This window comes from Lissotriton vulgaris, unplaced genomic scaffold, assembly GCF_964263255.1.
Source record: "Lissotriton vulgaris unplaced genomic scaffold, aLisVul1.2 SCAFFOLD_1463, whole genome shotgun sequence".
Lineage (NCBI taxonomy): Eukaryota > Metazoa > Chordata > Amphibia > Caudata > Salamandridae > Lissotriton > Lissotriton vulgaris.
Window position 1 is genome coordinate 455962 of NW_028247109.1, and position 14775 is coordinate 470736.

The following is a 14775-nucleotide window of genomic DNA, read 5'->3' on the forward strand; positions in this document are numbered from 1 at the left end:
TTGTCAATTAATGCGATCGAAGGCTTTCTCCGCGTCTAAGGACAAAGCTGCCATTGGGGCTTTAAAATTTTTGCTATGGGAGATGATATTAGAGAACATACGAGCATTATCAGCAGCTAATCTGCCTTTTACAAAGCCGACCTGGTCAGTTTTAATCAAAAGTGGGATGAGGGATTCAAGACGGGAAGCAAGTATTTTAGCAGATATTTTACAGTCATAGTTGATCAAGGATATGGGGCGATAATTTTTGCAATGTGAATGATCTTTATCGGGTTTGTGGAGTATGATAATTAGCGCATCCAGGAAAGACCCTGAGGCCTTAGCATTAAGGTGCCATTGATTTTTTCAAGGAGTTGAGAGCCCGCAAAACTTCTTGAGGAGAGATGTCCTTCTCTAACTCATTGAACTCATCTGGAAGTGATGGCGGGGGGTGACCAGCAAAGAAGGAAGTTTTGAGCAGAAGGGTGGGTGTCATCAGTGTAAAGAGTTTGATAGTAATTATGAAATACTTCCGCAATGTCCTCATCTGATGTAACCAATTTATTAATAGAAACATTAAGAATAGGGCCTACAGTTTTACGTTCAGATTAGATTTTTAGATAATTTGCCAACATTTTACACGCATTGTTCTGGCCCCCATGGTATTTAGATTTGACCTTTAAGAGGGTATTGCATGCTTCAACTGTAGCTATTTTGTTTAGCTCAGTTTTTGCTTTAATAAGGTTCTGAAGGGCATCAGTAGACTTAGAGGAAAAATACGAATGTTCAATCCGTTTAATATTTTTGAGTTGATCTTCATATTTAGTTCGATTTATTTTCTTCTTTTTAGAAACACAGGAGATAGTAAATGCTCAAAGGGCAGCCTTGAACGCATCCCAGTTATTAGGGATAGAGGTATCTGATGGGTTATTAAAAGTGAAAAACTCATTAATAAACACCATGAGTTCCGTTACAAAAACTTTATCAGACAATAGGAATGTATTGAATTTCCAACAACTAAATTTAGACGAGGTAAGGGTAAGGTCAAGGGCCGCATGGACAGAAGAGATAGAACAATTTCAGATTTTTGAATTGAGGGAAGGAGAGACTTACTGACCAAAATATAGTCAATCCTGGAACGAGTATGATGCACATTCGAAAAGAAGGTATATTCAGGGGAATCAGGATTACAAGTTTTCCATACATCATATAAGGGACGTGAGGCAATGGCAGATTGGAAACATTTGTGGGTCTTACCAGGGTGGAATTTGCTTGAGGAAAGTCTATCGGAAAATGGATCTAACCATTGGTTAAAATCACTAGCAGGTACAATATTTGGACAATCTTTTGAGGAAATAAGAACTTTAATATCATTCCAAAATTTGGGGTCTGGTTGAACTATACCGTATACATTTAGGAGAACCAAAGTCTTATCCTGGATCACAACCTTAGCCATTACCCAACGCCCCTCAGTATCATTTTGAGAGGATAGAATTTGAAATAATAACCCTTTATGAAAAAGAATAGCAACACCCCCTTTTTTGTGGACAGCAGGGGAGAACACAACTTGACCCACACATTGTCTCTTTAGCTTGGCTGATTCCACATCTGAACAGTGAGTCTCTTGGAGAAAAACAACTTGTGAATTAAGTTTGGATAAGGGAGACAATACCTTTTAACGCTTGACAGGGTGTCCAAGACCTCGAACATGCCACGTTACAAAATTACACATGATGGAAGGTGAGGAAGACGGGGCACATTTGGAATGGACACACTGCAGGAGAACAACTGCAAGAAAGGACACAGCAAAGAAATATGTTACATATGGATAAAATACCCAACACATGCACATTGAGAAGATTAAGTACGCCCAAATTCATTGTGGACAGCAACATGAAACAAAGAAGAAAGGAAAGAAGAAAAGGGGAATAAAGAAAGAAGGAAAATTGAGTACACAGAACAAGGCAGAGAAACCAGGTCTGAGAAGAAAAGAGAAACCAAGAGAGCAGGAGCGAGGAGACGCCAAAGAGGATACGAACCACAGCGAACACCGAAAGAGCAGGAACAAAAAACAAAGAAGAAGAGACAGAACCTCAAAAACATAGACATAGAATAGAAAAAAGACCGAAAGGAGTCATGAAAATCATAAGAAACAGAATAATTGCAGCTGAGAGGAAGAAAAATAATTAAGAATTAATATCCATGGTAGAGGAGGAGACACTTTGTAGATAGTCGCAAAGCTTCTGAGGATCATCAAATGTACGAGTGCGACCATTATGTGTAATCTTGCACAAGCATGGGTGTAGGATGCCATATTGGATGTCCAATTGTCTCATTTGAGGGAGAAGATTAAAAAATTCCTTGCGTCGAGCATTCGTTGCGTTCCTAACATCCTGGGAGAGAAAAATATTATGACCGAACCATATAAGACGACATTTATGCCTTGCAGCCTTCAGGACAGCCATTAACTCAGTAAATTCGAGAAACAACAGAATAATGCCACGAGGTTTGGAAGCATTAGAGAGAAGACGACCCAAACGATGAGCCCTCTGGATGTTAAGAGGATGTGACACAGGTTGAAGGCCCAAAAGTTCATGTAAAAAATTCCGTATGAAGGTCACCATGTCAGACCCCTCAATATTTGCTGGAATACCATAAATACGCAGGTTGTTTCTGTGATTACGATTTTCAAGGTCCTCATTATGTAGCTTAAGCTTGTGGATCTCTTGTTCCAGTAGCAGTATTTTAGAAGAGATATCCTGAATGTCACTATCACGCTGTTCCAGAGATGAAACTTTGCCTTCAATAACGACCCACCTATCTCCAATTTGTTTGAGTTTTTCATTGGTCGCAGACATAAATGGTTGGAGACCTCGTACTTCCTCTAAAATGGAATCCAGAACCGGATTTGGAGAGGTGAGAATGGGGGAAGGCGGGTCATTTTTCAACCGCTTAGGTTTTGTTCCTGTATGTGAAGACTTTGTATTACTTGCGTCGTGTGATATTGTGAGCTGGAGAGTAGAGACCCCAATGAGGTGTAAAGTTGAGGACTGAATGAAAACAGATGCTCCACAAAAACACTGTGGTACAAGTATGAGACACGTCTTCAGGAGAGGACACAGAGAGGATTGCTCAGTTAGGAAGAGAGAAGCATCAAGAATACCAGCTCAAAAATAAAATAAGGTAAGTGTCACCATCTTATCTGCTAATAGCTGATAGCATAAATATCGTCTGACGAAAAATTAATAGCAAAAGACCTCAAACTGGAAGGGAACTGCGAAGGGTCCTTAAATGACGAAAGGTGGATGTGCCAGTGAGGAAAAATGAGCAGAATAACTTGTAAGTAGGAGCCTTCCCATCAGAGCTCTAAAATGGTGGCCATTCATTTTCAAAAAGGCAGAAAAAGTAGACTGCAAGGGGAAAAACCGTCAAAAATCCCGCAGTGAAGGCCATATCTTAGTTGGCGCTAGAGGATGGATGGCAAAGCAATTTGCAAGGCAGTTAGAGAGGCATTACATCTGCAGTATATCGTTGCGGTGAGGAGAACGGGAACGCGGGCTCGCGGCACAAAATGGCGGCTGCCCGCGTCCGAGAGCAACAGAAATCACTGATACCTGGAAACTGTAGAAAAACTGCCACAAATTGAGAAACGAAGCTTTAAGTGTAAGCGGACCATGTTCTGCCGACTGGAAATCAAGAAAGCAGGCTTCTAGCGGCGCTCTGAGAGGTCCATACGGCGTTGCGAGTCCTGAATCTCCTCGGAGCTCATGGAGAGTCCTTCATTTCTCTGTAGCGCGTAAGCCACGCCTGCGCACCCTATTTTGACACCTCTAAAATATGGTTTATGACTAAGAGGTTGTTTTTCCTATTCTGGTTTGTGTTAGGGAGATTATTCTTCCCTGTGTGCTTTTTGCCCCTAGTGTAATTTTTACTTAGGTGGTTAAGGTCTAATGTATTTAGACTTATGGGATACTGTGCGTGTTATGATTTATATTACAGGTTGACGCTGAATTTAGTGTCTGCCAGTGATTACTGGCTGTGTTCTAAATTCATATATATTCTTTTACAATTTCCTTACCAAGTGCTACTTCTGACAGTGGCTCACGTGGCCCTGTCATGTGTAAATAATCCCTTGTAAATATTCCCCGTGCCAGTTGGCACAATGTATATGGTGTGATTACTATCTGATGTGTTTTGAGAATACAAAGGCTATTTTTTATATACCCTTGTGTGGAGTTCCTTTTGTGAGGGGCCTGGGATGTTGTTGCTGGTGGGTGCGTGCACAAATGCTTTACGCATTGCCTCCGGGATCAGCCTTACTGCTCGTGCCAAGCTACCAAGGAGGTGAGCTGGGGTTATCTTTGGGTGTAACTCCCTTGCCCTAACTAGAGTGGTGGTCTCTGCCTGGCTTTGGCGCAAGCCTCAGCCAACCAGAGATCCCATTTCTAACACCTCCCTTATCAGGCACAAAAGAATGTGAGTATAATTTCTGATACTATAAAGAAAACTGTTCTAAAATAGCTGAAGAGTGACTATGCAAAGTTCCATTTGCTCCTTTTAAAGCATTTATCTTACTTTTGGCCTTCTCATCTGCCCCCTTAAAAGCCAAAACCCTACCAATTTTCTCACCGTATTCATATTGCGTTGTACGATATTTAGTATATCTAGCCACAATTATTTCCCTAAATATGTTCTTCACCGCTATTCTTGCATCTATTAAAGAAAGAAGCAACTGGTCCTAAGCCCTCCGATCTCGTACAGCCTCAACATGTTATTTTTCCATATCACGTAAGGCTCGGACCAGTACCTCAAATTCCCCTTTCCGTTTTTTGTTCTGCTCCCATATATATTGTTGGGTAGCGCCTCTAACAAAAGCTTTCATCGTATCCCAGACAATAAGCGGAGGTGCCGATCCAATATTCTCCTTAAACAAAACCTCAAGCTGTTCAGTAATATGAGCCAAGTATCCACTATCCGTAAACAAGTATCTAGGGAAAGAAAATGATCTGGCAACTTTACCCCCAACTGTAGCCTGAAAAGGTCTGAGGTAACCCGAGGACATATTTCCATATCTAAAGTCAACAAAACACTGTCAGAGACCCAGGCCATGTCGATTCTTGAGTACAATTTATAAGGAGCTGAATAATACATGTAGCCCTGGATATCTGGATACAGTTGCCTCCATGCATCTCTGAGAGATTGAAGCTGTGCTTGTAGTGTTCTAATCTAGGACACTGATCGATACTGTGACCTTATGCCCCTATACGGCTATAAATCCATTTATTCCCTATATTGGCATAACCGATCAAATGCAATATTCAGAAACTCGTCTCTGGCCTCACACGAACAGAGCCACATTTCAGAATCGCTTTCTCTGCCACTTCCTTTGCAACCAATTAGTGCAATGACATAGCAGAAGTTACTATCTAAGATTCCTAGATTAACACTCCGAGTTCTTCAACAAGATAAAAACTCAGCAACCTGGAAATCCCCGCCTGCTGTGTTTTGATTAGTAATAGAACTCTAATGAGCACTGATAGACGATCACTTCCTAGTGACATCTTTTTTGAAGTCTTATGTCCAAAAACTTACGTCAAACAAGGCACCTTTCAGGTATAAATATTACCAACGTTGCCTTAAGCAAGCGCTGTCTCGCTGCTGCTGAAGTTGCTGTTATGCTGATGATACCATAGCTGCTATCGCTACTGCTATCGCTGCTAACTAGCGAACGATGGTGTGGTGAACTTGGGAGCTGAACAGCCGTCCCCTGCAAGAGCCCAGCAGAGGCAAGCTGCCCGCGGACGCTGCCTCTCCCCCTCGACGCTCTGAGAGAGACGCTGTCTTTTCTCCTGCAGAGAAATCCAGCTCCGGCGTTTCCAAGCCACTCTTGCGAGTGGCTGGGATATCGACCCCCTGAAGGAGATACCAGACCTCCATCATTCTATTCCAGAGGTATGGTGTTGACTAAACCCTTAGAGAGAATTCTTGAAGCAAACCTTGGCAAAACCAACTTAACTTAAAGCTACTTACTTACTCCCCTCCCAAGTATTAGGCTTAGGTCAGGTACACTGGGGTAGGCGTAGTTAGAAGCACCAGTTGAGTATTTTAGCCTAATGTATATATGAATGTATATATGTTTTATTCATTTTAAACCATTGTATGGCTAAGAAACCATATCAATGCTTTTACAGTATTATTTCGTAATACTCATCTTACTGTACGTACTTTTTATAATAACAAGTCTTGCAATTGTGGCAATTCATTTCTCTTGTACGAGAAGAAGGACTGTTCAATAAATGTTACCCTTTATTGAAAACGCCCGTCTCTCTATTCTCTACATATTGTGAAAGTAAACTGCACAACCACTGACTGAGTAAAATAACTGTCTATTGTTTCACACGACCCTAGAGATTGACTCTTGATCTGAGGAGTAAAGTTGTCATGTTGCACGGTTGTTGGAAAACTGAATCCCTTCTTGTCTGTACCAGGGAAGCTGATCACTTCCTATTCAGAGAAGAAAGTTTCCAGTGACCTCTGAGCTAGTTGGTAACAAAGCCAATTAAGTTTAGCATAGTCAGTGGAGGCCTGGAAGATCCGCACTTCTACGTCGATACTACTGTTTATGTTATTCCAATGCGCAGGGCCTATTGGTAAAATAGGAACTACACTACATGCTATTTCTAATATTGCTGCACATGCCCCTCGCATACTAGGAGAACCCCTTGTCTCATTGAATCAATGTTATAGTCGATAACGCAATTAAAATCCCCCATGATCAACTGCTCCCCCTCCCAATTTAACATTTCCATGTTGAGTACTTCAAAAACAGTGGGGTCATCTATATTGGATTCATATACTAAGCAGAACACGTATTTCTTGCCTCTGAGCAAGTGCCCATCTCTTTCTCTGATTGGCCAGTGTCTTACCTATTTTGCATACAAACTTCTTGTTTTTTATTATAGCGTCACCCCTTATAGAGATAGTTTATGTAGTGCACACTATTATTTAATAGCCCAAATGTTTAGGAAAATTTCGATCCTTGTAGGTGAGATGTGTCTCTGTTAATAAGACTATCTGAGGATGATACATGTTCAATTCCTCACGCTCTAATTGCCGCTTCTTCGCACTATTTAACCCAGCCACGTTCCATGCCATACATTTAACCTGATACGTAACAGAATTTATTCCCATCAACCAAATTGTTTTTACTTTTATTCCAAATCCCCTCTTCAATTCTTACATGGCTTTCCAAACCCGCTGTCTAATAGGCATTCTCTTGCCCAGACCTTGAAGTGCCCAGATGATGACATTTAAACATTTTTATTTCTTCCACTTACTTTTATAGAGTACTAGCAGCCCGTCCCGACGTTATCCGGGTATGACTTGCTGCCAGACAGTAGTATATTGTTTTGTAGGATTTCGTTTTGATAGCATTTCTTATCTGTGACAGGCATGTCAAAAGCTCCGATTCACAGTGCACTGCTGATGCACCTAAGAGTGCGCCTTCAGTAGTGTGTGAACTTGAGTTTCCCTACTTTATTTTTCCTTGCAATATTATATAGCGCGAACTCGACAACATGGCATGAGCACAATTTATATTACAGAAGAACACATTCATTTGTGGTAGGCACGGGGAGACAAAGGGATTTGCCTGGAATCACAGGATGTTGAGCTGATGCCGAGATTTGAACGTAGCTCCCCAGCTCTAAAGTTCGCAATTCTAGAACTGTGCTGGCCATCAATGAGAGAGACCTGTTCATTTTTTCAAAATGGGTGGTGAAAAAATATGAGTATGTTGCTGGAGATGTGGGCCACCGTGCCACCAATGTACTTACCGGGGGAGGGTAAACACCCATTATTCCGCAACTTTCTTTCCGCATACCATCACTCCACATACTTTCATTGCAAAAGTACCATGACTCCGCAATGCCATTATAACGCATGGCATTACATTTTATATGCTTTTACCACGCATACATTTACAACGAAATTTGTTGTAAATGCATGAACGGTAAAAGCATGTTTTTTTTAAATATTTGGTCACGGTAAGTATGGGTATAGGGGTATATGTTTTCGGGTACTGTGGTATATGTTTTGGGGTGTTTGGGTATTTTAAGGGTTCAGATATAGTTTTGGGTTATGCGGTACAGGGGTAGTTTTAGGGTTTAGGGATAGGTATGGATTTTGGGGTACAGGGGTATTTTTAGGGTTCAGGGCCAGGTTTTTGTTTTGGGGTATAGGGGTATTTTTAGGGTTCAGGGGTAGGTTTGGGTTTTGGGGTACAGGGGTATTTTAAGGGTTCAGGGATGGGTTTGGGTTTTGGGGTACAGGGGTATTTTTAGGGTTTAGGGGTATGTTTGGGTTTTGGGGTACAGGGTATATTTATACTGTTAAGATGGGTTAGTGTTTACGGGTGTTGGTTCGAGTTTGAAAGATAGTTAGACAACTTTTGGGAATTAGGAAACTCTCGATATATACACCCTTTACTGCCCATAAAATATTTCCAACTGTGTTTCAAGATCTGGCAATGATTCAGTGTTAGGGTATTCCCTCAAGTTAACGGGGGAACATGTCTTAATTGGAGTAGCCTCTGAAGTCCTACTAGAGGGGCACAAAGGGCTCATATTCATTTCTATGGCTATATTGAGAGCATGTATTACTCAAGAATGGATTAGCTCTTCTCCCCCTCCATTCGAAGCATGGAGAGCGCGTCTATTAGCTGCATATAATATAGAGACAGCAATATATAGTACAAAAGGTAAAAAGAAAAGATCGTTGGGAATGAAGATCTGGGACCAATTCGGCAATGGATTCAGGGGGAGCTGATTTGATAATTATAATTTGTCACTGCATTTACTTTCTGATAAACTCGACTGGGACTTATTCTGCGCTTATTGATGGTAGTCGGGGCAGTATTCTGGCTGTATAACTCTTTGATTTGATTGGTTATTATTATTGAATTAATCCTGTATTGCTTGCAAAAAATAAATGTAAAAATTATACTAAAAAGATTTAAAAAAAAAAAAAAGGAACTAAAAAACAGATGTTTATTGTTCCCTCAAGTCAAGGGTCTAATTTAATTGACCCTAAGGAATGAAAGGCTGAGTAGGCCCAGCAGAATCCGAACCTGTGACTGTGAGTTCAAACTCAAGTCCCTGCAGTGGATGCATTAATCAGTTTGCTCTATCCTGCAATCTCTCGGTATTCCTAGTACATCAGTCCAACTTTGTACCTGACAAATTATTCATATGCAGTATCTTGGTCAGAGACCACTTCTGATTCTCTCCCACACCATCAAGGTGTCCCAAAGCACTCTTCTTGTTGGCCTGCTCCAATTCTTCATCTAGCATTATTCTTTGTTTGCTCTTTCTTGTAATTTCTGTGCTGGTCACTTTCACCCCTTTTTTTATTTGACCTCCTTAAGTAGTTTGTCTTTATCTGTCAGAAATACAGCATTGAATGTCTGCCCACTCCTTCCAGCTTTACACTTCGGAAAATAAGATAGCCTTTCCCCTTGCACGCTATATGCTGGATCTCCTCCTTCCTCTGTATTTTTCACACCACCATATCTACCTTAATCTACCTCATTTAATTTCCTTGTTTTTATTGTTGATCCAACGTTTTTTTTCAAAGAACTTCCTCATCTGTTGGTTATTTTTGCTGACTTACTCTTACACGCTTCAAAAAATGTGCACATTTCATACTTTAAAGCCACTACATTTCACATCTCTGCTAGGTTTCCACCGGTGTGTTAAAGTGTTTGATCTTGGAACTATTTTCTTATTTCCCCGCTCATGTTGAACGTGGATGTTTTGTTTGCAGCACCTCCTTGTTTGGGTCTGAAATTGAAGTGACGGTTGTGTGTTTCTTTTGGTGGTAGTCATGTGTTTTTGTTTTGTGAATTTGTGCACAATGAAAGGCCACCTTTGTAATGATATTTCTTCATTTTTAAACTTGGTAACACAAAACACACAAATACACCATGCTATATAATTCCTTTTTAGATACCAATTTCTTTTGGTTTTTCTCTTCTCTTTAAGGGCCAGATGTAGGTATCCAAATACCGGTCGGAAACGGCCGAAAATACTGATTTTCCGCCGTTTCCGACCGGTATTTGGATATTGAGATGTAGGGGCATATTAAATTACAGAATCGGTAACTTTACCGAATTTGTAATTTTTCTGATTCGGTAAAATACCGAATTGGTAAATTACTGATTCTGTAATTCAACATGTAGGTAGCACTGTAATCAGTGCTACAAGGGTTTAAGAATTCGTTATTTACCACCAACTAGAAGTTGGTGGTAAATAATGAAAACCCTTCAAAAAGCATTTTTTTTGCTTTAAAAAACGTGCCATGTTGCAGACATACATGCCCTAAGGGCATGTATGTCAGCAACATGTGCACCCATGCACAATTGAGGGGTGCAACAGGGTGTCAAAGTGACACCCTGTCCCCCTTGCACATTCGGTAATTTTACTGAATCGGTATTTACTGATTCGGTAATTGGCACTGATTCCTATGGGCCTCAAGGCCCATTAGCATCAATGGCAATTACCGAATCGGTAAATACCGATTCGGTAATTACTGAATCAATCCGATTCGGTAATTTCAAAAGTGAAATTACCTACATCCCATTTACCTACTATTAAATACCGAATCGGTATGATTCGGTATTTAAGAGTAGGTAAATCGAGATTACCTACATCTGGCCCTAAGTGGCTTCCTTCTTAGAATATTCTCCCCATCTTGTCCTATGATGTGACACCGGCACATACAAAAAAATTCTGATACCCCTTTGTTCCTTTTTAGACTTTATCATATTTCCTATCGGACACTCTGGTATTCATTATTCTTTGTCCTGATGATGACCATCTAATTCTAATATGGTCGTAACGCCGTTGATGCCTACATGTGACCCTGATTTAAGAGGAAGCATTTTTGCTATGTGTCGTTTCTCTTTTGTCTAAACCACATAAATGTAGTTTTTCCTCTGCCACTCTTTATGTATACACAGTATGTTGTCTTTATGATTGTGTAACTTATTGAGCGCCATTAGTGTGTTACTGTTGCTATTATCAATAAATGTTCTACACATATATAACATTCAAACCTGTGGGGGTATCACTTGTTTAAAATATTTCTTTACTCTTTTCCTTTCTCTTTTTGTTCTTTTTCTCTTGATTTCATCATGTTTCGGTCTAATTCTTTTGCGAATTTACCTTGTATTTTACACTACTTACGAGATTTAACTTGAACCTTTGTTAGGATTCTAGTCTTTATTTTGCCCCAGGTTCAGGTCTCAGGACTGCCCCTGTTGGGGGTAACTATATAATTCCAGTCAGCATAATTTCACTCAATGCCACACACTTCCATACCTCACAATTCAACTATACACATTAACATACCACACCACATAATTTGACGACAAATCACATAGTTCAACTCAACAACACAATTGCACAGCACACTACATACATCCAATCCACACCACAGAATTACACATAATGCCACAACATTCAACAGCACACCACATAATCAAAGTCCACTAAATATCACTCCACAACACAAAATACCCTTCCACGTAATTGCACTCCATGACCCACAATCCCACTCCACATAATTCCAGTACACTTAATACCACAAAATTACTATCCACATAATTCCACTGTACACCATGCCATATATTCCACTACACAAATCCACTCCACACCTCAAAATTCCACCAAGCACAATTCCACTACCAGCAATTCCAATTCAACACACATAATTCCACTCCACACCAAATCAAAAAACATTGTCATTTACAACGCCAATAGCTCTAACTCCCACAAATTTGAGATCTATTACGTTGCAAATGTTTGTTCTACGAGGGCTTAAGGAAAAAGATATGGGATAGAGTAGGGGGCAGGAGGCAAAGAACGAAAATGGAAGTAAACACAAAGGGTGCAGAATGAGGGAGCCATAATAAGAAAAAAAGGAGCAGGAAAAAAAGAGGGGCGAAAGGAAATAAACGCATTATGATGAGAGAAAAGTAGTGGAGGGGACATTTAGAGTAAGTAGAGCTGAAGAAGGTACATTTGATGAAGACCAGATGAAAGGAAGAATAAATTGGAAAATTTAGCAGGATAGAAGACAATCCTCTAGATGCAGCAAACATCCATTTAGCGATTCCTTATTAGCGGAAAATAAGGATTCGCTAATAAGGAATGCAAAATGCAGTGCATGAAGAACTCGCTTAAAAAATAGCAATTCCTTAAAATTCCTTAATTGCGACTCTCAAATTGCGAGTCGCAATTAAGGAATACCCCCCCCATCTCAATATGCGATTCTCAATTTGAGAATCGCAAATTGAGATTGCAATTTCAAGGGTGCCAGGGTGTCAAAAGGACACCCTGTTGCACCACTGAAATCTGCATATGGGTACATCTTACACACACATGTTTGTGTGTAAAATGGAACTTTGAAAAATGCACTTTAGTGCATTTTTTAAAGTTTTTGCAAATTACCATGAAGTTCAACTTCACGGTAACTTGCCCCTCCTATTAGCGAAATCGCTATTTTTTTTAACTTTAATGCATTGCATTTAAGGAATCTCAATAAAGTAATCGCAATTTTGCGATTTCTTAAATTGCAATTTTTGCATTTGGGATGATGCATCCAAATGCAAAAATACCAGTCGCAAAGGGGCAGATTCTGAAAATCTGCCCCTTTGCGACCGGTTTTTAGCTTGATTCATCTGGGCCAATGTATCAAAAGACCTTGTTAAATGCGCCATATTTAATCGTTCCAAAACTATTCTCCCCAGTTACAATCTTGCAGTAGTCGAATCGGCTTTGCTCGTTCTATCATCGGGGCTGGTGTGACAAAAATTGCCTTGGCTGATTTTGGTCCCTAGTCCGGCCAAAATATCACAAACATTGAATACAGTTTAAACTAAATTGTAGAAAATGCTTTCTATTTTAGCTTTTTCTAAGTTCTCTTTTAAAATGTCGATTACAGCTGCTTAATCTCAAAATGCGCAACTGCAATTGGGTTTAGTTATGATGATGAAGTGCATACGAGAAGCAGATACTGAACATGACATTTACACCTTTAATGGTTTCTGTTACTTTTTTGCTGTCCAGGGCTGGCATACTGCAGGCATCTTTCGACTGTGAGAACCCATTTGTCTGCATTAGTTAACCACATGATTGTATCTCCTGAGATGTCGGCGGATGAACATTTTGGACTAACTGCAGACGTTTGGCAAAAGTATTTGTTGGATAGTGAGGTATGAATTTGTACTTCTCAGGAGTCAGCTGAATAATTTATTATAAACATACATATACATTGATTTTAATGTCTTGTCTCTTTAAATTTGTACAATCGATTTACTTCTTTTTACAGTGTTCTTATGTGACACGCACAGAAAGAATTTACATAATGAATATTATTACAAGTCGATTTAAGATTAATATATTCCAAACTGTACATATTGGACCTCTTCACAGCCATGTTCATGTTATTCAGTCCAGTCAATGGCGATGCAAGGATCTTGGCACTTCATCTAGCATTGTTTGAGTAGGTTTCTGAAACAATCTTCTTTACCCAACATTTGTTTTTCTTGCCTCGCAAACACTTTTTTTCCCTCTGTACCTACCAGGGACTGACTTTAGGACAAATTAGCCCCAGTAAAAATAGAAATGGAAACCCCAGTACACACTGAACTACTAATAGGAGGGCTTTTTTGTCCACCCATCCTGCTACAAAAGTAGCTCATTAGCCTGCAGTTTAACACGGAAATGCCATGGCAGATTGGTGAGTCCGGCCCTGCTTCCTTGCTTCCTCCCTATCTGTGTGGTCCACCATTTCATCACCATTCTATTTATCTCCCCTCACAACGGTCTATGCATACCTTCTGTAGTTTAGTTCAAAACTGTTTTGGCTTTCTTTTGATCTCTCTTCTTTCAACTCAAGCCTCATTTCCTTTCTTCTGTCATAGCCCACAAATAACTGTAATTCAATATCATTCATTTTGTCTTATTTCCTGGAACGTGCTGCGTTGGCTTTATCTGATATTTACTGGTGCACTTAGCTTCCTGTTAATTCTTTTTTAATCTGATCCTGCACCGCTGCCTTACCTGTGAACGTTTACTTTTTTTAAGGTCTAGGACCTAAACTGACTGTAGGAAAGAGCTTCTTTTTGCATGGTTCCCCCACCCCACGCTTTTTGCCAGATATCTGATGTACTTTGACTGAGTGTGAACTGGAACCCTGTCAATAATGTTCGCAGTGCCTTTGTTCTTTCCCAAAACTGTACCTTTGTTCCCACAATAGGCACACCTCTGGCTCACATGTAAGTCTCTTATAAGAGGTACCAGAGAGGGTCTCTAAGGGCTGCAGCATGTGTTATGCCACCCTCAAAGACCCTTCACCAAACAAGTCTATTCATCCATTAGTTAAATGACATTTCGTTAAACAGCACTGAAATCTGTCCATACTTCCAAAAATAAATAATTGGAACGGGCATGGTCGTAGAAACATATAAATCTGACAACCCATATTCAGTGGGTTAACAGGTGAATTGTTAACACACTGCCATTTCAGACTGTGTGTTGTGGCACAGGCACACATTCCTATTTGCCATGCCCACCAACCACTCCCTGTGGCATAGGTAAGTCACCACTCTAGCAGGCCTCACAGCCCTAAGGCAGGGTGCAGTATATCACAGGTGAGGGCTCAACTGCATGAGCAATGTGCCCCTGCATTGTCTGTGCCATTCACATACATTGTAAGTGCAGGGGAGCCATATTG

General features: G+C 40.3%; 1 protein-coding gene across 1 annotated transcript in view; it reads left to right on the top strand.

Annotated features, from left to right (window-relative positions):
- LOC147665634 (small G protein signaling modulator 1-like) overlaps positions 1-14775 on the top strand; it is a 518897-nt gene that overhangs the window by 439110 nt on the left and 65012 nt on the right. Inside the window, exon 11 of the mRNA XM_086949626.1 lies at positions 13107-13252. Coding sequence (XP_086805752.1) covers positions 13107-13252 — 146 coding nt within the window. The remainder of the gene's footprint in view (positions 1-13106; positions 13253-14775) is intronic.